We start from the raw sequence: 27124 nt of genomic DNA, 5'->3' as shown, positions 1-27124 counted from the left end.
GGCAAAAATCAACCAACACTGAATTTGTAACATTCTGCACCCTTCCTCCCCTTCCTTTCCATTGGAAGTGTTGAATCACATTTCCTCATCTTTTTTCTGAGGCCAAGGTTGTTCATTAAGGTGACAGCTTTTAGCTTTGATTTAGTATTCTTTTCATTTGAATTATTGTAGTCTTGTATGCTTTCCTGATTTAGCTTACTTCACTCTGCATCAGTTAGACAGATCTTCCCAAGTTTTCTTAGTTCCTCATATTTGTTGTTTCTTACATTGGAATAATATTCCATTGTATTCATATACCACAGTTCAGGCATTTTCGTCTTTGTTTTCATTTTTTTTTCCTCCTATAATAAAAAGCAATAATATAAATGTTTGCGATACATGGCACCTTATATTTTCTGATTTTGATTTTCTTAGGGTATATGCCCAGCCAGTGGTATCTCTGGCTCAAAGGGTATAAAGAGTTTAGTGATTTATTGAGTAATTCTGAATTATTTCCCAAAATGATTTGGCCAACGTATTGTTTCACCAACAATGTATTAATAGCTTGCTTGTCTTCCCACAGCCCTTCCAACATTGACTCTTTACATGTTTTGTTGTATTTACCAATTTTCTGGGTTAACCCTTTAAAAAAAAAAATCAAGCCTGCTTGCTGTGTTCTGGAGCAGAAGATAATTAAATTTCTGTAGTTGCTTTCTAATCTGGCAAAAGATCAGCGTATGCACTTTGAATTATAGTTATTTGTGTCTCATTTCCCATATAGATAACTGTCTGTGAGGTCAGGAACCTTATCTTCAATTTTGTATCTTCTCTATTAACTTACCATAGCTGATACTTAGTAGATGTTGAGTTGAATTTAATCAAATTAAAAGTAACCAAAAATAGATAATGTTTTATTTACCAGAGGATATTCAGAGTAAATAATTTATTACCAGCCTTGGTACTCTTGAAAATCATAAAATTTTTTTCTTTAATGGAACTAATTTTGAGTGGGGATTGTTTCATTCTTTGTACTTATATTCTCAGCAGCTATTGCAGAGCCTGGCACATATAGTAAGGGCTTAATAAATACTTGTTGATTAATTGACAGAGAATTCCTGTTCAGAGAAGGATTGGACTGAAGCATGGTTTTAGTCTCACAGACAAATTGGGTCATTGACTTCAGTTCCCTTCCTTATTCATGAAACCCCCTGACAAATGGCCCCCTGCATAATGGAGCACCTGATAACTCAGAAACAGCCTTTTCCATTTTAGACCAGTTTGAATTGTTAAAACTTTTTTTCTAATACTGACCCCAAGTTTGACTCTCTACAAATGGATGAATCAGCATAATGAAGAAGTTTATATTTTAAGATGAAAGAAAACTTTAAAAGACCTCTTTTTATCAGATCTCATTGTTAACTAGAGGACAAGTTACTTCTAGTAAGAAAAAACACCTGTTTATAATAATGTCATTATGGAAACCACAAAAAAGAACCTTGATTTCACTTTTCTTCTTTGAGCTAAAAAAAAAAAAATAAGGATGTTGCAATTTGCTATATTCATTAGCTCTTTTATAATTGTTTATGAGAGGAGCAGGTGGGTTTTTGTTTTTCAGAAGTGCCATTAGACAAAATGACTATAAATTTGATTATGGGTAATTATCTAAATGCAAATTGTGACTTTACTAATCTATGATGTTTTAAAGAGAAAAACAAGTCAGTGTTTTGAAAGAGTAGTAAAGGAACAAATACTGCAAAATATTTTGTTCCAGTCCTTTTTATAATAAAAATATATAAGTGCACACAAACACATGATGCATGAATTAGAGATTATATTTTGATTTTAGAGTGGCCTTAAAGGTCATTTAGTCTATTTGATCTGCTGTTTGGTGTTCAAAGCTCTTTATAACCTAGTTCCTGCCACTCTGCCTACCCCCACCTCACCCCTCCACAGGTACCTTTCTAATCTTCTTTCACCTTTTCCTCTGCTATGTGCTCTTTGATCCAGCGACACTAGCCTCCTGGCTGTTTCATTAACTAAACTCTCTAGCTCCACACAGTTTCTCTGTCTCACATGCCTGAATATTACCACCCCCACTCCTACCCTCCACCTCTGCCTCCTGACTTCCCTGGCTTCTTTCAAGTCCCAACTAAAATGCAGTTTTCTACAGAAAATCTTTCCCAACCCCTCTTAATTCTAGAGACTTTACTCTCAGTTATTTTCTGTTTATCTTGTGCATAGCTTATTTGTATACATTTGTTTGCTTGTTATCTCCTTTGTTAAATTGTGATCTCCTTGAGGGCAGGGACTGCCTTTTGCTTCTTTTAGGTATCCGTAGCACTTAGCACAGTGCCTGGCACATAGTAGGGACATATTGACTCACTGACTAAACCTCATATTTTGCAAATGTAGAAACTGAGGCCAAGGAAAGTGTATGTTAAAGAAATTATTATTAATAACTATTATCTTGGGGAGATTCAGAGGCTCTCCTCTTTTTCTAAATTTTTGATTTTAAAAAAGGTTCAGTCTTGTGAAGGATATTACCTATTAACCACATTAACTGTCCTCATCTTGGTCAGACCCTACCCAACTTTTCAAGGAATTTATTCCAAGGTAAGGAAGCCCAAGCTTGCTTAGAGATAGATCCTTTAGTTTAGATAGAGAGTGGTCTGAGATAGTTTCTTTCTCCAAGGATGCCATAATGTCACTTGCAGCCCTTCATTGAAAACATATTCTTTGAAGGGTGTATAAACCATGAGCCTTGCTGCCATAAGTATCTTTGGTCTAAGAGAGACAGACCATTCTTTCATTAATAATTTGCTTGCATTATTAATAAAATGATCAAATTACCCAGAAACTATGTATCTTGAACTTTTTTAAATGACACGATTTGCTTAGTCACACAGGTAGCACTTAAACAGGTAGTAAGTAGCAGAGTCAGCATTTAAACCCTTGAAATTTGTCATCCTTTACACTTCATGTTATCTTTTCTGACGGAATAAAAGTTTCTTGAGAGTAGAGAATTTTTCATTTTTGTGGTTGATTCACTTTCTAAGAAGCCTCCTATTTTAATAGTAAATAATTATGAGTACTAACATAGTACTTTTATTTCATCTTTTCAGAAGAATTTTTTTATATTTTGGGATACCTTTTACTTGGTTAAATACAGTGTATTTATTATAGATGTAAAATGAAATTGTTGTATAAAGAACAATGACTGGAGTCAGAGGCCCTGGATTCAAATCTTAACTTTATTACTTGCATGATTTTGAGGAAGTCTCTCAACCCATTTGAGACTTGGTTCTTTCATCCGTCAAATGAGTGGGTTGGGCTAGATAGTCTTAGAGGCCTCTTCCAGGTCAAAATCCTGGGATCCTTTGACCAACTTCAACCTTAACTAAGTGATACCTGTCTGAAGTATAGTATATCTGAATGGAAGGTTTTCCTGATAATTTTAACTCAGAATGGTAAGATTTGTTAAGGGGGAAAATCTTTGAACAACTGTATCAGTAAGCACCCCAAAATACACAGGGGGGCCTGCTATCACAGGTTTTTAGATCTGCATTCATAAAAGAAAAGGCAAATGTTGAGGGATTAACAATCACTTTAATCAAGCACAGGTATCATTCCTTTAACTAAGCACATATATCATTCACCTAGTTCAGGGGAGTCAGCACCCTGAACTTCAGAGAAAATACAGAGAAATCAAAGATCAACAAACATGGCTTCCTCAGCCTGAATTCAACAGACAAGGCCAGTTGTCTGCCCATAATTACCAGAGAAGGAAGCACCAACATCTGGGTTTTCAAAGTCAGGGGGACTCCTTAGCAGCTTCTCAGAGTCCTCCTTTGGCCAAACAAACACTTCCACTCAGTAAGCCTCAAAGTAAAACATCATCCTCAGAGTATTTATACAGTTTTCAGAGCCAGAAGGCATAACCCTCTGACCCAGTGCCTCAATAGAAAAAACAAAAGGTACTTGGGACCCTCCTACAAAACAACTCCTTCAAGGAGGGTCCATCAATGGGTGGGGAGGATCTTTAATCACCTTATGCAGTCAGAGGCACTTTTAGCAAAACAAGAACAGCAAAAGATCCTAATTTGATTGCCATCACAACAACTGAATGGTGACATTGACAGACTTAACAATCAGAAGCAGCACAGTGAGCAGTCATGACTTCAGGAGACTGAGGATGAAGCACGTATCCCATCTCTCAGGAGAGAAGTGATGGACTAAAGAAGTAGAATGAAGCATCCCTTTTCAGACATGGGTGGGTGAATATACTGATTAGTTTTGCTTAGCCATACTGATGTGCTGGGATGGAGGTTTTTGTTGTGGGATGAGAATCATTGGGAAGTGTCATAAAAAAGATCATTGACAAAAGAATTGTTAAAACCTCACAACTGATTAGTGCCCAAAATAGACTACTTTGGTGTTGTCTGGTAAGTATCTCATTTTTTTTGTGGTAGAGAGGAACGTGGTGGAGAACATGGGACTTGAGCAGATGGGTTTGTCTCTTGAAAGCCTTGAAAGAGTAGGGAGTGTTTAAGTAATCCATAATTTAATTGTTACCCTCAACAAAACTGGGCTACTGGTCTGGTTTTTCTGAGAGGTAACTCAATGTAGAAGGTATTATCTCCTCAGATTATAGAAGTTGATCTTGAAACTAGAATATACAGCTCAAAATCTCAGCGGGTGTTTAGTTTTTTCTTCCTACTTATAAGTATCAAAATAATACATTTTAATAACTAAGTGAAGATCAACTGTCAGAAAAATAATTTTCACTCCTTTGTATTTTTAAAACACAAGCCTGACATTTTCTTTAGTTAATTGGAGATTTCTTTGAACACAAATTATACTTTGTTTCAGGAAGGTGCAATCAGACCAAATGATAGTTACCTTTTCCCAGATGTTGATTGGTTAATTGGAAACCATTCAGATGAGCTTACTCCATGGATACCTGTGATTGCAGCAAGGTAATATCTGGTATAAAAATGGTGATAACATTTTGAGATCTAAACTATGACCATTAGACATTAATTCTAGTTATTTAAAAAAAAGTTTATATAGTCTTTTAACCATTTGTATGGTTTTTTGTCAAGTGTTTTTCTTTTAACTACCTGTAATGTTAATGAGAATTAAAAGATCTTCCCAGCCCATTAATAGGCCTCAGGTGGAGCCCATTAAGGGAAGCTTGTTTAGGGGAGGCTTGTTTTGTGAGAAGGCCCACACCTTTTGTTAATTTCTAATGAGGCTCCGGGTCACCAGTGTGTTGATGCCCCCCAAGTCGGAAATGTGTATATATATGTGTGTGTGTGTGTGTGTGTGTATATATATATATATATATATATATATATATACACTCTGAGGTGAGGTTTTGCTTTGGGGCTTACTCTTTGGAAGAAGGTTCCTGTGCCAGATGAGACGCTGGGTAGCTATTAAGGGGCACCCCCAGCTTTGAAAACCCAGATGTGGGTACTTCTGTCTCTGGTAACTATGTATACATGTAATGGTCAGAGAGTTGGATCTATCTGTTGGTCTGTGATGTATGTATTGCTTATGGTCAGACAGTTAGACGCTTGGTCTTTATTTCTCTGCTTGTATTTTCTCTTTTGGTGAATGTGACTAAACAAGGTTGTTGACTCCTCAAAAATTGGTTTCCTTTTAGAAAACCATTTATAAGAAACTGTGCTAGTGGGCCATCCTGGATGCGTCAGGGTGCTTGCTGCTGCACAACCTTAGGAAATAGATAGCACAGGTTTGTAATTTATATTTTATAGACAAGGAAGATGAGGGTCATGAAAAGACATTTACCTGTATGACTAGTATCCAAACTGGGATCTGAGCCCAGGTCTTTGGACTCCAAGTCTAGCGTTCTTTGCACTGTGCCCCTCAGTTCAGCACACATTATTGACCACCTACTCTTTAGAACGCCATGTGTTTGATGCTAAGTGAGGTCACCAATGAATAAACATGGTCCTTGCTCTGTTGAAATCAACGTTTTATCAGATAAAAAATCATCTTGTGTTTATTTTGTGGAATAAGCCCTCTCACAAGGTGCGGAGAAATGAACTAAAGTTAATATTCAAAAGAAAAACATATTCTAATAAATTAATCACTTTAAAATAGTGTGAGAGATTTATATCCACACAATCAAAATCCTGTATTGGAGATAATTTTTGCTTTTGATGAAAACCCAGAAGGCAATCTGATTTGCAAAGAAGTTATATAATTTAATGGTAAATAACTGGTTTCTAAGACCTTCTTTACCTAAGGGTTTATTCTTACCAATTTAGCTTTCATTATTATAGAATAAAAGCAAAATGTTAAAGTAATCTTTTGTACCTACTTTGAACTTCCTTGCCCCTAGCTAAATATGTCAGAACTTTCAGGGACCAGCAGAAATTAAAAATTACACTGTAGTAAAAGGAGAAAGCATATAGGGAGTGGTTTTTTTTTCCCCACCTAAGAAAATGTTGACTTTACTGTTCTCATCAAAAAAAGTTAGCTACTAATTTTTAGCATTTTAAAGGAAGGTATTTTGAATTACCTGTGAAAATTAGGAGATTAAAGTGGATACTGTTCATAATGATTAGCTTCACAGAAGGTATGTAAAATGCAAAACCAAATAAAATCTCAAATGCCATGGTCCAAACAATGTCATCTTACTCACATGGATTAACTCTTGAATTACACCTACTCAGAGCATCATGCAGTGAGGGGGTGGGGGCGCTGTTGAACGTTGAAGGAGATACAGGGTTTGAAAAACATTTTGTGACATGGTAAAGGAAAGGTGACCACCTGTCCAAATCTGATGATTGCTGCACTTCTTGCTTCCTTTTTGCCAGTTTTTCATAGTTTAAAGGAACGTTAAAGATCATCTAGTCCAGCTACCTCATTTTATAAATGAGAGTGCTGAGCCCAAGAGAGGTCAAGTGATTTACCCAAGGTACTGGAGATTATAGGAACAATACTGGAACTGGAATTTTAATGTGCTTTTCACTATACTACAGTGTCTCCTACTTAGATATATTCTATTTTCCTTTCTATAGCTTCCCTCCAGGAAGCCTTTCCTGATTTCCCTCCACCCAACTCCTGGCCCATCTTCACAACCACTAGTTCTTTACCTCTGAGATTACCTTCTGTCTGTTCTGTGTGTGCACTGCACATTTGCAGTTGGCTAATTGTTGTCTCCTCTTTTATAAGGTGAGCTCCTCCATGTCAGAGGCAGTATTTTTGCCCCTGGCTCCAGCACTTAGTGCAGTGCCTAGCATGTAGTAAGGGCTTAATAAATGCTATTGATGAACTTACTGACGAATACACAAAGAACATTGTAAGAGAAGAAAACAAGAAGTAGGTAAATTGGAACAAGCAGAGGGATTTGACAAGTCCTTTTGATGTTGAGCAGAGAAGATGTGGCCATGCAGCTGCAGCAGAGTGCATGTGGAGAAAGACCACTGGGGGCCAGGGATGGAAATGGCAGTGTCAGATTTTTAAGGGCCTCAAATACCAGATAGAGGGAGTTTGAACTTTATTCAGTGGACAAAAGAAAACAGTGAAGACTTTTTTATAGTAAAGCAGTTGATTTGGCCAGTTTAAGGTTTAAATATCATTTTGATGATTGCTCCCTGTCTTTCCAGCTCCCTGTTTCATTCCTCTTAAACCAATTTTTCATCATTCTTTTGACCTCCAGTCATCCTATCTCTCCTTGCTGCAGTTTATAACATTTGCCCAGGCATTACTTTCCTTTCTTCAGTCTTAATATTCAAGTTGCCCCGTTCAGCTTTAGAACAGTTGACCTGTTTTCCACCTTGAATCCCTTGTCCCTGCTCCTCTCATTTGTGTGGAATATGTCCACTATAGATTTGTGTTATTTACTTTCAGTTGAGCCTTTACTGCTCTGTGGCAGTCCTGTTATTCTTCCTTGATAGACTCTTTAGCATGTTTTCTGCCATAGATGAATAAATTAGATATTTAATGACCTTAGAACTGTTTTGATTGCATGGGGTAAATGGAAACCAGATTACTAGGGGTTGAGGAGAGAGTGAGTAGTGAGGAAGTAAAGAAATATCGTGTATATGAGTGTGTATGCACATGTGTGTACATGTATACATATATGTATGTGTGTACACATACATATATGTATACACATGTACATTTATATAAACAAACCTATGATTGGTATATGGAACTCTTTATATCAGTGCATCTAAGGAATTATTCTGTAACTTTGAGATCCTAGAGGATTTCTTGGGGGTTAAATAGGTTGCCCATTGTAACGTAGCTGGTATCTGTCAGGTGGAATTTGAACGCTGTTATTCCTAACTTTGAGGTCTTCCTTCTCTCTACTCTGCCATTGAATCACTGATTAGTGGAATTAAATGGAGAAAAATTGTTTTAGTAAATCTTAATGATTCTTGACAATACGGTGTCACTCTACTCTCCCAGTTTTATTTCCAAAACTCCCCTCAGTCTGCCCCGTACTTTCAACATGGTGTCCTTGTCACGCCCCCTACTTCTCTCTGTTACCCCATGCCTCTTCAGGTTGTTCCATTTAACTACAGGTTGTTCCTTTCCGTCCTTTCGTTTTCACCTGTTGAATTCTTCCCCATCCTTCAACGTCTGTGAAGTCTTCCTTGATTTCCTCCTTGGTATTTATGATATATCATAAGATGGTATTTATGATATGATAGTGATGTATTCCTCCTTGGATCACACTGCACTTTGTTACTTATTTTATTTACTTATTTTGTGTTATAGTTTATAATCTGTCAGTGGGATTTAATACACATGCATATATCACCCTACTACATTCAGATTGTAGTGCTTCGTAAGGGCAGAGACTGTATCTTATATAAATTTTGTTTTAAAATTAGACAGTAACTAAGACAGTGACTTCTCAATATACTAGACAACTCTTTAACACTGTAGTTTTCCTGAAAGTTGTTGATCTGCATTGGTGGAGGGAGTCTCCTCACAGGGCATCCCTTATACCAGTGAAATCATAGATCTGGACAAAAACAGTGGTGCTCAGTACAGAGTTGGTGTTTAATATTTACTGAGTTGGAAGAATGTGTAGTCTTGCTTAATTTTAGTTAATAGGGTTATCTGTAACTTTTCATTTCTAAACCTCTGCTAATTACTTTTATAGGTCATCATATAGTTGCTGTTACTTTGTCCTGCCATGTTGTTTCTTTGATTTCACTGGAAAATATTGCCGAAGGCAGAGTAAGAAGACACAGTATAGGGAGTACCTTGATTTTATTAAAGAAGTGGGGCTCACCTGTGGGTTCCATGTTGAGGAAGACTGCCTTCGAATCCCGTCGACAAAAAGAGTAAGCTTTGATCATTCTTAGGTTCTTTAGCTCAGGTTTACCTGCCCTTCTGTTAATTAATGAGATATTGATGTGGTTTTAATTTTGTATTAGCTTGTGACCTTCTAATGAAATGTGATGCTTATGTTTTATAAATTTTTCAAGTTTAGAAATAGAAGCAAGATGGGCTGAGGAAAACTTTGGTGTCTTGGTAGATTTAGTAGTGTTTATTTTTATAGGGCTTAAATAGAATTCTACAGACCAAGAGAGTCTCCCAGCAGGTTGATCACAAACTATTGGCCATTGTTTGAGCTGGTAGTCACTACTGTGCTCTTCTATACTTGTAAATTCGGAGTAGTTCTTGTGGAGGGGAGTGGTAGTTGACAATTCTTGGCTTCTTTCATACCCTTAGTTTTATTCATCAGAGCCACGGTGTCCTTCCCTGGTCACCACTCTCCAACTCTTTTATCTCCCAGACCAGGGGTGTGGAACAGGATTTGTTCTGTGAAGTTTGGATTCAGTCAAAGGGCCTAGAGGACCACTTGTGGCCTTGAGAACACAGGCTCCTCACTGCTGTCCCAGACTCTTGAGTTCAAGGACTATCTCTTTTTTTTTAATTTGTATCCCCAACATTTAACAAAGTACTTGGCATATAATAAATGACTTTCCATTTATTTACTTTTTAAATTGTTCATTTATTTATTCATAGACCTGTTATGAACTGAATTGTGACTTAAGGTAAAGAGATTTATTTCTTTTAAATGATCACATCTGAACTTGAGCACAGATTAATGTTATACTTTCCAGAATGATCACTCTTACATGGTACCCTTACCCTAGCAATGCTGATAACTGATCCATACATTTTATAACTTTACTTTGGGAATTTCCTTCAGAGCCTTCACCTTCTTTTGAACATCTGTAGTGTTGGCAAAATTTTGCTTATTAGTGGTAAGTTTGATTTTTTTGAAAACAGCAAAAATTCATTACAGAATTAAAGAATTTTAGAGTTGGAAGAACTTCAGCAACTATCTAGTTCAACCTCTACCTGAGAGAATCCCCTCTCCAGCTGTCCTTATAAAGTGATACCTCTGGATGCTGTTCCCAAAGAGGGCACACATCTGGCAGCAGTATTGGGTTAAATGCACAAGTTTAGAAGGTGACCACTTTGAAGAGCAGCATTCAGTTTATTTTATACAGTGTCATATATGAGGACACTGGGATGCTTCAGGTCATCTGTGTTTGTTCAGACATCAGTCTTACTACCTTATAGCAATACCTGATTTCATTTCAACTCATTTTATTCTCCTGGTTGTTAAGTGCTTACTAAGGGCCTTGTACTATGCTAAGTCCTGGACTCACTCTCAGATTTTTTGTCTTTAAGAAAGAAATCTTTATTGAAAGTTGTGCAAACTGACTTTTATGGGCTTTGCTATTAATTTAAAGCAAATGTGAATCCTGTGCTTGTTACATTTGTGCGTAATCTGGTACACATATAGAGAAAAATAGCATTCTGTCAAGGATGGTATGCAGAAGGAGTCTATGCATGGAGCCCTGGTTCTGCTGCAGCATACCTTGGCTCGAGGCTGGCTGTCCTCCTTATGGAACTTGGGCAGGCATTTCATTCCTCTCAATCTCAGTTTTCCTTATCTGTCACATGTGAGGCACCTGGTTAGACTAGATGAGCCTTAAGTTCTTTTGAATGCTAAATCCTACAGGTCTATGTTGTGCTAGCATAACAAAGCAATTGTTTTACTTTTTTGTAAATTTAGGTTTGCCTCATTGGAAAATCCAGAACATATCCAGCTCCTGAAGAAGCTTTATTTGATAAGCAGAGAACACGATATATTGAACACAGGCAGTCCTGTGGTCAGATTCCCCAAAGTGAAGACTCTTCTTGTTCCTCTTTAGGCAGCACAATAGAAACTAGTCACTGTGACCATCATACATATTTAAACTGTCTCAGTGATGAGCCTCCCCAAGGTCAGTTTCCTGAAAATGAAAGGAAGGTACCTCAGGAAGGTGGAATCTGGATAAATGGATTTCAACCTAGAGACAAAATTGAACAAGTTAGGAACTGTGCTTCTCTCCCTCGGGACTTCATTGATCACATTGTTTTGAAAGTGGCTAATTTGTTGTTGAATGGAACGCAGCAGAACCTCAAAAAAGACTCCATCGACGGAAGCTCAGAAACCTGGAATCGAGGAGGTAAACAATTAACCCCATTTCTAGGAACTGTGCTAAGCTTCTTTAATAGAGACACATTTCTCCTATTTTTTTATTTATGAAATTTAAAAGAAACTCTCTTTTTTAGCAAAGAAGTGCTTTCTATAGAAAGTTTTACATATAGTACATGTTAATTTAATCTCTGCATTATTGAAATTCTAGTCTTTTAACTCTTCCAGAAAAATAATGACTTCAAACTTAGGCCCCAGAATTACATAATGTCAACCTGTAGAGATTAAACAAATGAATATCAGTTGCTATATACAGTGTGACATAATGGAAAAGGCTCAGAATTTAGAGTCACGGCATCAGTCTGAATCCTGGCCCTGCCACTAAACTGTTATTGTGATCTCAGGAAGGTCCCATCACCTCGATGCTCTTAAGTTTCTTGTAGAATGCAGTAGCTCCTGAACTGTCAACACACTTTAAACCATTGTAAACATGGAAACCTGCCCAGGCTGCTGAATTAGGACCCTTTTTCTGACTGTTTACCAGATGGGGTAGAAGGCAGTGAGGAGCAAGAAAAGCAGAGTGGGAACCTTCTCTTTGTCCAGAGGAAAGAGCTAGAAACTTGTTACTGTTACTCAGGAAGCAAAGCAGATGGAAAGAAGATTCCTCAGAGATCTGTGTTCTGAGCTAAGACCTCCCTCTTTATTGCCAGGTTGGAAGCCTCTGATTGTATCCTGAAGATGCCATCTCTGCTCCAGTTTTGTCAGCCTTTTTATCCTACAAAAATTACCTTAAATAATCATCCTTTTAAACTGCAAGAAGGTTAACAAGAAATGTTGCTTACTTGAAACTAGAAAATAGAATTCCTTTGTAGCTATAACAGTAAACCCAAGAAAGGCAAGGTTTTTGTTTTGTTTTATTGTGTTGTTAAAAATTATATTTCTACTAATGAGGCCAAATATTTGTCAGCTTTTCTTCTTCACAGCCACAAACACACCTTTCAACTCTAGGTTAAAACAGTTATTTAAGCACTTAGTATGAGCTGGGAACTGTACCAAGTGCTTGGAAAGCAAATAGGAGTAGAGAGAAAGTCAGTGCCTTCCCTCAAGGACCTTACATTCTAGTGGGAAAAGACAGTACCTAGAAGGAAGCTGAAAAGGGAGGTGGGGAGGAAAGGCCTAGTAGAGAGGATAGGTGATCATGGTTACAAAAGAGCTGAAGGGAAGGAAGGTATAGATGGAGAAGCACGATTTCTATCTCCCTTTCTCCCTCATTGGTAAAATACCTTAGCTAGTATTTTGTATTGATCTCTCCTTTGCCCTTAACATCTGTCCACCTTTGTGTTGTACTGTTTTGTGTATGTGTAATTTTTTTGACACCAGATTCTGTCATTTTTCATTTTTATATTCTTCAGTACCTTGCGTATAATAGGGACTTAATAAATTTGCATTAAATTGTGGAATTGAATTCTCTTTTGATAGAGATTCTGTAGGGAGAGGCATTATGATAGGATGCAGCGAGAAGTTGCTGAGCCTGGAGACAATAGATTGGGGTTCTGGTTCTGCCACTCACACTGATTTTGAACAAGTCACTTTACTTTCCTAAGCCTCAGTTCCCTCATTCATGACATGAAGTTTCTGAATCATTTGATCTCCAACATGCTTTATATCTCTGAAATTGTGTACTCAATGAGCTTCATTTGCCTCACTTGTAAAATGAAGCTAGTACTTTAGCTTACTGCTTACCTAGACTGTTGGGAGGATCAGGTGGAATGATAGTGAACATGAAGGTGGCCAGATAGAATTTGGAGGTGAAGGAGATCTGAGAGGTCATTTTGTCCAGTCGTCACTTTAGAAGTGGACATTTTTCAGAGTCACACAGTAGGGCTGGGGTCCTGATCAAATGTCAGATCTGGGGCTCTTTCCACTGTATCAGATTGTATCAGGAAGTACTTTGAAAAATTCAAGTAATATACAGACTTAAAGAATCATCATGAAAATCACCAGCATCAGATATGAACAATTGGACTGTAATACCTATGGTTATTATATGTTCTGAATTATTTTTCAATGATTTCTTTGATTTATTGTGGATGTTAAATTAGGGCAAAAAGAACCAGACATGTGTTTGAAGTATGTAAAATGACAAAACTAAATGTATTTTCCTATGCTGAATATTTACCTAGGTCTTTTTTTTATATGTTCTTAAAAATACCTTGTTTCTGGGAAGAAACCTTATAGTTTGTTTTTTTCCCTGCTCAACAGGAAGCCTTTCCTTGGCAGAAGTAGCAAATCAGTTAGATAGAGAAACTCTACAAAGATTAAAAAGAGAATGTGGAGGCCTGCAAACGCTGCTTAAAAACAGTCATCAAGTATTTGAAGGTAATGATGCGTGTGCTGTTTAAGTTATGTTTTTATGAGCTAAAACGTTTCAGAAAACAAAGTATGTAGGGGACTCAACAGATAGAGCACTGGACTTGGAGTCTGGAAGACCTGAGTTCAAATTCTACCTCCGACTCTTACTACCTGTATTTTCCCTGTGCAAGTCATTAACCTCTCCCAGCTGGAGTTTCTTCATCTATAAAATGGGATGATAATAGCACCAACTTCCAGGTTGTGGGGATCCAATGAGTTAACATGTAAATTGCTTGGAAACCTTAAAGTAGTGTGTAAATCTCAGCTGTTATTGTTAGTACCATTATTAATAGCATTGTCACTGATCATGTTATTTTTACTGATGATGATGACTGGAATGCCCTGTGCTGCACACATGGGAACCTGCAAAGATAATTGTGGAGCTCAAGTCAAGTCTGCTGCAGATGACGAAAAAGCAAAGGAGGGAGAATCTGGGTTCATTTGACACGTACCTTAAATTTTGGGAAAAGAGATTTCAGAGACTTCAGGGGAAAAATAGGCCCATTGACTAAAGTACTGTAAGGAAAGTCAGTCCAGGAAGATGCTCAAGAATGAGATTCTGAAGACAGAAAGTGAAATAGTTCTAACAAGGTAGAAAAAAATGAGATTTGTCTCGAAATCACTGTGAATGCACAGGGTACTCACCAACCAACTTAAATTTTTAAAAGAAATATGGAGAAGGAAATGAAACCAGGTAACAGAGCATGAATTTGAGATCCCAAAAACTCATGACAGTTTAGAGCCTTGGGCTTAGCCTAATAAGATGAAATTCAGCAGTACATGTAGGTACAAAACATTTTAAATAGCAATTGTTCTGGAAAAGATCTGGGGTTTCTAAGATATTGCTAGTTCAACACAAGTCAGTGGTGTCCTGTGGCAGCCAAAAAGATAATGTAGTGTTGGGACTCATTAAAATAGTATGTCTTCCAGGAATAGGGAAATAATGGTCCCACTATACTGTCACCTTGCCAGACCATACCTGGAGTATTGTGTTCGGTTTTGGGTGTCTTAGTTTAAAGAGAGAAGAGTGTCTAGAGGAGGGCAGCCAGGATTGTGAAGGGCCTTGAGACCATGTCACACTCGGAGCTAAGTGTGCTTAACCTGAACAAGAGAAGATTCAGAGGGGACCTGGTGCCTGCTGTCAGGTGGAGAAGGGGGAATTGGACTTGTTTGGTTTGGCCCTGGAGAACTGAATCAAAATGGATGGAAGTTCTAGAGGCCTAATTTAGGCTGCATGTCAGGAAAAACTTCCCAGCAAATCAATCTGAACTGACCAGCAGTGTACCAACCAGCTCTGGAAGTTGTGAGTTTCCTCTCATGGGAGGTCTTCAAGAGGAAGTTGTGTGACCACTTGGTGCTTAGGCCATAGTAATGATTCCTTTTGTGTATTGTTGTACTGGATAGCCACTGAGGGCCTTTCCAACTCGCAAATTTGAGAATCAGATTGATTTCCACTCAGTATACGAAGTCTCAAATGAGGAAGAAAGTGTAGGCAGGCAGATTTTGACTCAACATAAGGAAGAACTTCTAGTTATATGATGCGTTTAAAATTGGAATTGGCTTTTTGCAGAGGTGGTAAATTTTCTAGTTACTAGAAGTCTTCAAGTTAAAACTAGGTTTATTGAGAATTTTACAGACCAGATTCATAAAGTAGGTACATGTTAAACTTGATGATTCCTGAGATCCTTTCCAACACTGTAGTTCTAGGATTTTATAATACTTTTAGGAATGCAACATAAAATATAGGGGTATTTTTTTAAGGTTTATAGAATAGCATTTTCCTCAAAACAACCCTGAGGAATAAGTAGTACAATTACTATTCCTGTTTTACCTGTGATTCCTTTTGTTGGCTTATGTTAGTACTTGAGCCATAGCTGTGCCAGGAGTGTAATAAGAAATCAGGACAGTTGTCCCAGGTCCTTTGCTTTGGGGCCCATGTTCTTGTTTACTGGACAGATTGACTTTACTACCTTACACAGCCTTATTAGCAGCTTGGTGTATTGGAAAGAGCACTAGATTGGAAGTCAGGAGGCTCTGGTCAAGTGTCAGCACCTCTGCTTCCCAGCTGTGTGACTACAGGCACGCTGTTTAACCTTTCTAAGTTACTTTTCCATATAGAATAGTCATTACATTTTACTTTCTAATGGGGCCGTGTAGGGAAAGAAATCTTGTTGCTTGGTGCAAAATAAGCATGAATAAAGCATGCTTGTTCTGCTCTCTGGATTAGGTGGAACCAATGAAGTTGCTTCTGCATGAGCAGCTTCCAGCTCTTTGAAAACAACAATCAAATCGCTATATAAATTTTTTCTCTGGCCTAAGTACCCCCAGTTCCTTTAATCAACAGTTGGCACAATTTCTACTTCACATACCGTTCCCTTCACTCTCCTATATACATACACATGGAAGTTTTATAATGTCCATTCCAGACTGGCAGCCTGAACAGGCACCACTTCACATGTGTTCTGACCAGGGCCCGAAAGATAGTACAGCTATTACATTCCTCCCTTTGAACACCAAGTTTTTGTTAATTCAGTCTAATGCTTTGCTAAAGTCCAGCTCTAATATCTCATCATCCTATCAAGGTGACTTTCATTTCTTGAAAGATAGGCTAGTGGAGGACAAGGTCTGTGTAGTTCTTGAAAACTAGAAAGATGACAGGCTGTCTTTCTAAAATCCAAGAACCAGCTAGTTGAATTAAAAGAAAGGAATAATCTACAGTGATTTATGAGGACAGTTTATTAAGTCACAGAGTGATTGTAATTTGAATCATTGGATGGAATACCCATATTGATCTCACAAGCTGTCCACATTACGTGGCTGATGCTTGTAAAACTTGCTATCCACCAAAAATCATAGAACTTTTTCTCATGAGTTGACTTCTAGTTTTCTTCCCTATTCTGTACTTATTCTTTCATTGTTTTTATACTTCAAAGGCAAGGTTCTACATTTATTCCTTTCTTTTCTTTTCTTTTTTTTTTTGAGAGTGATCATCTTGTCTTGTCCAGGATGGAAATACAATAGACACTCACAGGCCTGACCCCACTACTGATTGATTGACACGAGAGCTCTGTTTGGCCCTCTTTGTGATCTGGTCTGTTTTACCCCTTTTTAGGCTACCTTATGGTCATCTCCTTTTTGGGGCTCACTCCCTATTTTGGTGCCAGACTTAGTGCAGACTTGTCTATGTCATGATTTCTGTCCCAGCAGAGTCCCAGACTCTTCAATAGCAGGGACGTAGGAATGTGCTACCACACTCTGCAACATTTATTCCTATTCAGTTTTATTTTGTTAGCTTCAGCCTATTCTAATTTTACAACACTGATTAGTGAAGCAGAGATGATGGGAACTTTGGGATGTCATGTACCAGTTTGGTCTTCTGAGGGTCTGTGATAGATGAGAGAAATGCTGAGCCTAGTTATAGGGGTAATTTAATACTTTATGGGAGAAGATTTTAAAGAGCTCAAAGAAAGGATAGGTAGACTCTAAAAAGAAAGCTGGCTCAAAAGTGATGAGGTGACTTCCAAGAGAAAATTACTTTTAATAAAGATAAAGGAAAATATCTGAAGACATCCATTGTAATAGATCTTTCATGCCACTGCATGTGACTTATTTTGCTCCATTCTGTCTCTCCCTTAATTCTCCCATTACAATCCTTTTTTTCACTGCATATTTTTTTATATCATTCCATCAGAGTCAGCACCTGTACCCTCTGTGTATACTCCTTCTAACCATCCTATAGAGATACAGTTCTTAAGAGCTACAAGTATCATTTTCCCTTGTACAGATGTAAACAGTTTAATCTTATTGAAAAGCACTTTTATGCTTCTCTTGGATCTTGTATTTGAAAATCAGATTTTCTGCTTAGCTCTGGACTTTTTAATCAGTAATGTCTGAACGTCCCCTGTTTCCTTGAATGTCCATTTTTTCCCCTAATTATGCTCACTTTCGCTGGTAGTTGATTCTTGGTTGTTGCAAGCTCCTTTACCTTTCAGAATATCATATTCTAAGCCCTCTGATCTTTTAATGTAGAAGCTTCTAAATCCCATGTATTCCTTACTGTGACTCTTTAATATTTGAATTGTTTCTTTCTGACCACTTTGCAGTATTTTCTCCTGGACCCGAGAGTTCTGAAATTTGGCTCTAATATTCCTGGGAGTTTTCATTTTGGGATCTCTTTCTTGAGGTGATTGGTAGATTTTTTTCAATTACTATTTTATCCTCTGGTTCTAGGATATCAGGGCAATTTTCCTTGATAATCTCTTGAAAGATGCTGTCCAGGTTCTTTTTTTGATCATAACTTTCAGGTACTCCAGTAATTCTTGAATTATTTCTCAGAGAGAGCTTATTTTCCAAAGAGCTTTTTGGGACAATATTTGATAAGGATTTGTCTGCTGCGAGGGACAAATTCTCTCACTAGGATCATAACATTGACGTATGTTATATATTTTTAATTGTTTTTATTTAGTTAAATATTTTCCAGTTACATGTAAATTTTTTTAAATCCTTTTTTAAAATCTTATGTTCCAAATTCTTTTCCTCCTCTTGTATCTCTCCTTCTTTGAGAAGGCAAACAATTTGATATCAGTTATACATGTGAAGTCATGCAGAACATTTCCATATTAGCCATGTTATATGATAGAAAACACAAACAAAATAAAGTAGTAAAAATAAAGTGAAAAGGAAGTATGCTGCAGTCTGCATTCAGACACCATCAGTTCTCTCTCTGGAGATGGATGGCATTGTTTTTATCATGGGTCCTTTGGAATTGTCTTGGATCATTATCTTGGTCAGAATAGCCAAGTCTTTCCCAGTTGGCCATCCTTACCATATTGCTGTTACTGTGTACAATGTTCTCCTGGTTCTGTTCAGGAAGTATGTGTTTTAAAAAGAAATTCCAAACCCAATTCACATAGCCTCTAGTTGTGTATGTAATACAAATATTGAGCTAGATTTTTAAAACATTCTTTTAATTTTCTTCCTTCTCACTCCCCCTAAGGTTTTTAATCTTGGCAACATTTTAGGTGAATCTGGGCCAATGTTATGGTTTCCAGTGAAAGCCAGGAAGGGCTTGGTTGCTTTGGCTGTGTTTCATGTGGAGTCACTGAATTTGTTGGAGAAGAGAGAATAAAATGGAATGCACAAGGAATACCTAATCCCAGTTAACCTCAAATGGTCCCACAAAATTGGTTCAACCACATCTCCTTGACTGATGGAGCCAGATTTCTTCCGCACAATCTAACATCACCTTAGGGACTAGACTTCCCAGAATGTGTATATTTTTAGCTTTTTATAAATAACAGCACATGTAAGGATTTTGAATATTTAACATCTATTTCATATTCCATCCCTTTGTCTTTTCATAGCCACATCCTCTCTCTTTATCTCTGCTCTTACAATCCTTCGCTTCCTTCTAGTCTCAGCTCAGGTACCACCTCTGTGAGGCTTTCCTAATTTACCCACCCCATCTCCATCCCTCCCAACACAAGTTGTTAATACATTCTGCTTCCTCAAATTAAATTTTGTTTATTTATCTATATACACATTGTATATCATCTTTTTTTCTCTCCACCATGCCCTCCCCCCTCCCCCCCCGTGCCCCTTGAAAGATGTGAGTTCCCTTTGGGCAGGGATTGTGTAATTTTTGTTTTTATATTCTCAGTGGCCAGCACAGTACCTACCACAGAGGTGCTTTGAATAAATATTTGCTAAATTGAATTGGTTAGTTTGGTTTCCTTTACTGAATTGTTGCGGACTTAGTCCTCTGTTGGCCAGCCTTCTGGGACAGGCTGCCTGAGCTGAGCTAGGCTTGGCCTTAGCTGGTCGATAACATAGGTAGTGTCACTAAATTTGTGCTTGAAGCCTCTTCAGTTTCATAGGCCTTATGTTCAGGATCCCAAGGCCACCTTTATGCCACATTGTGGCACTGAAGGAGAATTTGGATTGTGGCATTTTGACTTATGGGTACATTCTTAAAGCCAATATTCAAAGAAAGTCAAAGCCAGTCATTTGGCCAATACAAATAGTCCCCTTTTTCATTAAACTTAAGAACATTGATTAAATTTAGGGCACTGTGCTAAGAACTGGGGAAGATTCAAAGATGTATTACCATTGCTCTCTACCTGTTGAATACCTTTTCTTTTTTTTCAAAAAATGAATTTTTATTGATATCTTTTTATGTTTTACTTTTTATCACCATAATTTCTCCCAAACTTCTCTCCAACCCCTGAGAAGCTATGTCACATAATAAATAGTACTTTTAAGTCCCCCCCCAAAAAGGTTTGAAATGATGTGCAATGAATAACACTTGTGGACTGCTTCTCTGCAAAGGGATGGGGAGAGGATGTCTTCTCGTACTTCTTCTGTTTTCCTCATTCACTGTTGGTTATCTTTTTTGTGATTTCTTTTATTTATGATGCTGTGATCCTTGACTCTGATTACTTTATTCTGTGTCCGTTCCAGGCAGATCTTTCCATGATTCTCTGAATTCATCACATTCCTCTTTTCTTATAGCATAGTAACATTTCATTACATTCATGTGACTGGTATGTATTTGTATAGCTGTTCCCAGATCAGTAGCCATCTACTTTGTTTCCAGTTCTTAGCTGTCCCCAAAAATGCTGCTGTAAGCATTTTGGTGTCTATGCAGACCTTTTCCTTTTCTGCAGTAGGCTGTTTGGCAGTATCTATCAGCAGTGCTGGACATGATTAAACAGATGAGTACAGCAGAGTTTTCCTAGTCTACATTCTGAAGTACCTGCTTCATCATTCAGGAACCTCATGCACAAATCTCCTAGCTTCTTGCTAATAGTTTGGCTGTTCTGTTCTTTGTGTTTCAAACCCCAGTTGTGAATGGAAGAGTGTACATTCGTGACTGGAGAGAAGAGAAGAATGCAAAGAAAAACCAGCCAGAAGCTAAACGGAGACTGTCATCAGAAGCTTTTAAAACACGGCTCTGTTGGTTTTTTATGCACCATCCCAATGGTTGTTCTCTGACCTCTGAGTCCTGCTCATATGCTCATGGAACCCAGGAGTTACGGCAGTCTCAGGCTCTGAAGAAGATAAAGCAGATCCACTGATACTGCACCAGCAAGCTGAAGAACACAGATCCTGGGGCGGGGTGGGCAGGTTGAGTGAAAGCAGTTGGATATTAATATCCAACCTACCTATCTTTTGAAGTTTCTTGTGGCAAGCTAATTTGAATATTTCCTTTCATCTTTCTTAAGACTCATCTGGCAGTATGGGACTTACCTATTGTGAAGAGTTGCAGTTTTTTAAAACTAAACAAAATGTTGCCAGTTATTTTTGAACATAAAATTTTATTTTGTATTTTAAAATGTGTATAAGCAATTCTGTATATTTGTAGCATACAGTGTATATTTTGGATGATGTTTAAAATTAAATTACTCAGGTTTGTATACAGACTCTGAATAAGTAAAACAAGCTATATAGTTCTTTTAAAAATACCATATGATTAAAAAGAGTTGTTTGGGTTTGTGACTTTCTTTTGCTTGAACTGGCCTTTCTCATTGAAAAAGTATTGTAGTTCACAATTCAACTTTCGGTCAATCTATATATCTATATCTTTTTTAGAGAATGAATATGAAGAAGAAATTGACACTCATGTTTTCTTCAGAGGGCTAAGTTTTGATTCTAATACCTCCAGATTGCATGAAAATATTCATGACTTAAATGGAGGGTGGGGGGAAGAGGAGGAGATTGATTCTTAGAAAACAGAGGCAGAGGACTTTCAGCACTGAGAAGTTCAAGGAGCAGATTTCCCAGAATCTTGGGAGTCGAAAGGTACCTAGCATGAAGGCCACCCACATTGCTTTTGGACGGCTCAGATTGTAAAGAAAATTTTACTTAACTCAAGCTAAACTCTCTTTCTTTGTAATTTCCAGTCATTGCTGCTAGTACTGCCCCTAGGGGCCAAGCCAGGCACAAATAATCCTATTCTTTTCATATACTTATGTGTCTTGAAAGGTAGTGATCATATCCCTTGTATTTTTTTATGTTTTCTCATTCTCCAAGGTAAACACCTCTAGCTCCTGTAATCATTCCTTACATTACATGGCCTCTAATTCTTTCACAATCTTGTCTCACATTCTCTGAATATGCTCTAAGTTCATCCAGGTTTTTTTTTTCCCCAAAATGAGATGCCCAGAACTATCACAGTATACCAAAAGCAGTCTGATCAGGGCAAAAATATATCAGAACTATCACCTTTCCCCATTCTAGACACCACATGTCTATTTAATATAGCCTAAGAATGAATTATATCATTTGTTGGCTGCCATGGTCATACCATTCACTTACATTGAATTTCCAGTCCATTATAATGCTTGGTGCTTTCTTTTTCTGCATGAAATATCTAGCTAGGTCTCTTCCATTTCATGTGTGGACAGTTGATTTTCTGAACTGCAGAAAAAAGATTTACCTTTATCCTTATTAAATTTCATCTAAATTAGTTTGACTCATTATTTCTAGCCAGTGAGGAATCATTTTGGTCCCTTCCACTATTTGTTTTTGGCCCCTATACATTTTTAACTGTCATCTGATGTCATTTATGTTTTCATTCTAGTCATTAAAATGTTAAATGCTTAAGGTCAAATCCTTAGGGTATGGCACTAAAAATCTCCCTCCAAGTTCACACCACTTTATTCATCACTTGTCTGATTCTGGTCATTTAGTTATTTCTGAATTCACCTAATTGTCTTATCATCTGATCCAAAAAGTTCTATTATATTTTCTGTTATACTGGAGTAATATGTTTTTAATGAAACCATAGTGACTTTTAGCGTACCCTTTCCTTTCTAAATGCCCCAATACATTCTTTTTAATAATATGTTCTAGAATTTGGCCAGGAATTGCATTAAAACCTCACTGGCTTATAATTTAAAAACAATCTTTTCCCCTTTTTGAAAATTAGAATATTTGGCTTTTCCCAATTCTGTCATAACTCTTTAGTACATGATGTTTTTGAAGATCCCTGATAGTTTTCTTTATTATCTAGGGACGTCATACTTTTGCTCCTGGGAATTTGAATTTATTGAGGTCTTCTGGGTGCTTATTCCCTGCTCCTCCTTGGGTTTCAACTCTTGGCCATTTACGTTCTATCTTTCCCAATCCCAAAGATCATTCTTAGTAGAGAAAATGAAAGTATTATTTACCTCAAAAGACAAAAGAAGGTTACGTATGAAATGGAATTTAAGAACTCTTGCAAATAACAGATACAGGTAAAATAATTGGTCGTTATCTTTGAAGCCCATGTTGAAATTATGGCCTCCCTTTTCCATTTTCCTTGTAGGGTCAGGAATATAAGGTGGCTTTGAAATCAAGACTTTCAAAGATGAATTTAAAAAGCTTTCTTGTCTCACATCACTCAGCTTAACTGAAAAAGTGTTGTGTGCTCAAAACTCAATCTCCCAGAGGCCGTGGAAAAACTCTCATTCTGCTTTTTTTCCTCTGTGATATATTCAAGCCTCCCATTTAACTTCCTGTATTATCCTTCTATCTCTCCCATCCACTATCTCCCCCATCGCCTCCCCAAGCTCCCTGCCCACAGACTTCTCATGAGTAAGCTTTAAGTTTATTAAGTAAGCCTCTAAATTTAAGCCCTAGGTTATATTTTACAATCTGAAATCCAGCTTCCCTCTGTTTCTTCGAACTGATTCTTTGTTTTCCTTTTATCCTATTCCCCTCATCCCTTTAGTCTATCCTAGGTTCCAGATTACATCCTTAATGTTGCCACATTCCTAACCAAGCAAGGCTTGGAGAGTGGAAGAAGACATCTCACTGCTTTCCTTAATCTACCAAGTACTCTGTCAAGATGTTGTGTTGTCCAGACCTGCGTTATTTACTCCATTCATTCTTTGGTCATCATAATAGGAGATTTTGAGCCAGAGGACCCAGATATGAGTTTTTGTTCTGTCGCTGACAGGATAATGTGACTTTAAGCAAGTCAGTTCACCTAGTTTTCTCTTTAGAGATAAATTATACCACACCATTGTTATGAGGCATGTCCTTGGTAAATGATAAAAAGCAACATAAATTATGTGTTGTTGCTAATAAAAAACCTAAAAGTAAGAAAGGCAAGGCAAATACAATTTAATTTGCTTAGGTTTGAGAGAGAGGGATGATAATGATAAGGCTTTGTTATTTCAAGGATCATTGATTTACATATGTATGTACATGCCTTAATAGATTTTTTTATCAATTTTTTATTTGTTTTTTTGGTGACTCAAAATATTCATTATTTGATGGCCAACTTTCCAATAATCGGCCTCTCTCATTGGGATTTAACTCTTATTTATACGGTGCTTTAAAGTTTACAAAGCACTTTTTTCTAGACCCTACTCTTTCAGGGGTCACTGAGGTGGATCTGTGATCTTTATTAGTAGAGGCAATACACACACCAGTGGAGTCCTGAATCCTTGAAGTCTTAAAGGTTAAATGAATTCCAAAACATCAAACATACCAGACACAAATTCAAACAAATTTAATGCCCCATATATAATTCTTCAGTGTCTACATGACAACTTTCCTCAGTGATGTCAGAAAATTAAAAGCTTGTTGCATTCAGAAAATTGATAGAATAGTTATTAAGACTGACTGTTGTGTCTTAACTAATTGTGGCCCTGCATGAGGTTTTTGCTGTAGCTTTGCAGGATGCTGTTTCTGCTGATCAGTGGCTGAACTCCAATAGGATTTCTACTTAAACATAACTGTTGTCCACAAATTAGGAAAGCCATAGGGTATTATTGTAGGAGAAGAACTCAGTATAGGGCTGGTGTCAAATTAGACCCAAATTAAGAAATGCTGTCGATACTACTGTTCACCAACGTGGCGCTGTGGTGTGTCAATGACTTTGAGTCCTCAAAAGCTTTGGAATCAGGACATATACTATCAGTTTGTGCTAAACTGGGGAAGTTGCAAGTATGGGTACAAGGGCAAATTGTTTATCTGTTATCTGAAAACAGCTTGCTTATTTGTAGAGATTGGTTGCCAGAAGTGAAGCAGCCTAACTCACAAACACCGTGATGTGGAACTGTGGTCTGTTTTGGTGGAAGTTACAGATCTTTTGATATCTTGAAGAAGTAAATAAATGACTGAAAGAGGTCGTGATTTAGGACCATGAAACATGGAATTCATATTTTCAAAGATTTAATAACTAAGTAAAGCATGCCTTTTGGTGGAATCCCTCCTCCAACTTGTATTTAAGGGTTAAATACACAGACTTAAAACTACATCTCGTGAGCCTCCACCAATGCATTTGCTTTTAGTAATCAGCATATATACACAGTTTAGCTCAAAGGAAGTCATTGACGAGTTTTGTATCAAAAGAAAAAATATTAAACATTCCCTTCCATAATCCTGGGGGAAACGCTTCCAAAAAAGGGGTGAGTCACCAGGAACAGTGGGCATACACATAGATTGTGCCAGTAGAGAGCACATGTAATAAGGCACCTTGGCACTGCAGTGCCCTCTCACGGTGTTTTGGTGCTGCTCCCTGTGGGCAGTGGTTTTTTTTGGTGGCTTCACTGAGTTCCCTGGGGCTGTTGTTTTCTGCATCTTAACTTCTGACTGCTAGTACAGGCCCATTTATTATTTTTTAACATCTAGAGCTCACTCTCCTCAGAACTCTTCTCTTGACCGACAGCCTTCCTAGAGAATATTTTCCCTTTTAAAGGATTGCTGGGGACTTCATTAGCCACCTGTTAATTCCATCAAATGACTGAAGAAATTCACACTAAAGGGGCAATAAGATATAAACTCTTCTTTGTATGTAAGTCTTTAATGTCTAGTTGTCTCTGATAACCCAAGTTTTATCTTGCATGATTTTATCAACTGGACTAGAAAATCAATTGATTAATAACGTCTAGATCAACTACCTCCACCTTCACATAGCAAAAATTTTATTATCTAAGAAGCCTCATCTTTCCTGCCACATAAACACACAGGCATACATTTAACCTGGCATTTGAGGCTCTCCACAACTGGTCTACCTTTCCAGCCTTACCTTACTTGACTGCTCTCTGCATATGCTTTGTTTCAGCCAAAGTGGACTATTCTTTGTCCTCTATATGTGGTCTCTGTCTTTGCTTACATTGTTTCCTGCGCATGGAATATCCTCATCCATTTTAACTGTTGAATTCTTACCAGCCTTTCAAGCCCAATTGAATGTCACCTCTTCTGGGAAACCTTATCCAAGGCTAATTGCAGTTCATTTTGGAGTTATTGTTGACTTTTCCCTACTTCACATCATCAGTCAAATAATACTTTCTGTTAACTCTATCTCCTCTATTTCCTCTGCCACCTCTGTAGTCCAGGCCCTTATTGTCACATGCCTGGACTCTTGTAATAGCCTTCCAACAGGTCGTCTGTCCTTTCCGATCAATCCTTTCTATTGGTACCCAAATAATCCTTCTTATGCATGTGAATACACAGAGACATGATACTACTCTGCTTAAAAGTCTTTAGTGGCAGGGGCAGGTAGGTGGCCCTGACCCTAGAAGTCAAGAGGATCTGAGTTCAAATCCAGCCTCAAATACGAGTTATTTGGGCAAACCACTTAAACCTGATTGCCTCAAAAACAAACAAAACAAAAACAAACCTCCAGCAGCTTCTCCATAAGTTCAGTTTCCTTTCACAATCTAGCCTCATTGTCCTGTCCATTCTTATTTCATCCCTTCTAGCCAGTCAATGCTTTGGGCAAATTCATCTGTTTTTTGTAGATCTAAGTTGCTCTATGTGCCCTCTGAATGCTGCTACTTTGTCCTTATTGTTCCCTGAACTGAAATGTCCTTTCTCAACCCCAGCCTTTCTTCTGTTCACTCATTAAGCCCAAGTCACATGTTCCATGATGCTTTCCCTGATTGCCTGTGTCTATAACCTCCCAGGGTTTTAGACAGCTTTTTGGTGCCCATAGCTACCATCTTCATTGAGATCCTCATCACTTCTCCACTTAATTACTGTAATAGCTCCTTAATTGGTTTCCGTGACTTAAGTTTATCGCCACTCTAGTCCATCCTCCCTACTGCTGCCAAATTTTTTTTTGTTTTTAAAGCACAGACAACTCTTTTATTTAATCAACTGTAGTAGGAGGGGGAGAGGGAACAGGCATCATTAAGCATTTACTATGTGCTTTGGGTGGGTGCATTGGATGGAGTGCCAGGTCTGAACTTAGGCAGAACTGAGTTCAAATCTGGCCTCATACATCTGGCCTACCAGCTGTGTGACCCT

At 37.7% G+C, this 27124-nt stretch overlaps 1 protein-coding gene across 8 annotated transcripts in view; it reads left to right on the top strand.

Moving 5' to 3' along the window:
- Positions 1 to 27124, top strand: part of TRMT44 (tRNA methyltransferase 44 homolog) — a 164242-nt gene that overhangs the window by 23328 nt on the left and 113790 nt on the right. For 4 of the 8 annotated variants that reach the window (XM_072620130.1, XM_072620123.1, XM_072620124.1 and 1 more), the window contains 5 exons: positions 4849 to 4955; positions 9131 to 9314; positions 11066 to 11501; positions 13733 to 13849; positions 20726 to 21384. In XM_072620130.1, coding sequence (XP_072476231.1) covers positions 4849 to 4955; positions 9131 to 9314; positions 11066 to 11501; positions 13733 to 13849; positions 20726 to 20958 — 1077 coding nt within the window. In that variant the 3' untranslated portion in view covers positions 20959 to 21384. Of the gene's footprint in view, positions 1 to 4848; positions 4956 to 9130; positions 9315 to 11065; positions 11502 to 13732; positions 13850 to 20725; positions 21385 to 27124 lie in introns of those variants that run through there. The other 4 variants (XR_011969444.1, XM_072620126.1, XM_072620127.1 and 1 more) reach the window with 2 other exon arrangements.

This window comes from Notamacropus eugenii, chromosome 6 (genome assembly GCF_028372415.1).
Source record: "Notamacropus eugenii isolate mMacEug1 chromosome 6, mMacEug1.pri_v2, whole genome shotgun sequence".
Taxonomy (NCBI): domain Eukaryota; kingdom Metazoa; phylum Chordata; class Mammalia; order Diprotodontia; family Macropodidae; genus Notamacropus; species Notamacropus eugenii.
The sequence above is the reverse complement of the archived record's forward strand: the minus strand, read 5'-3'. Positions and strand labels throughout refer to the sequence as shown.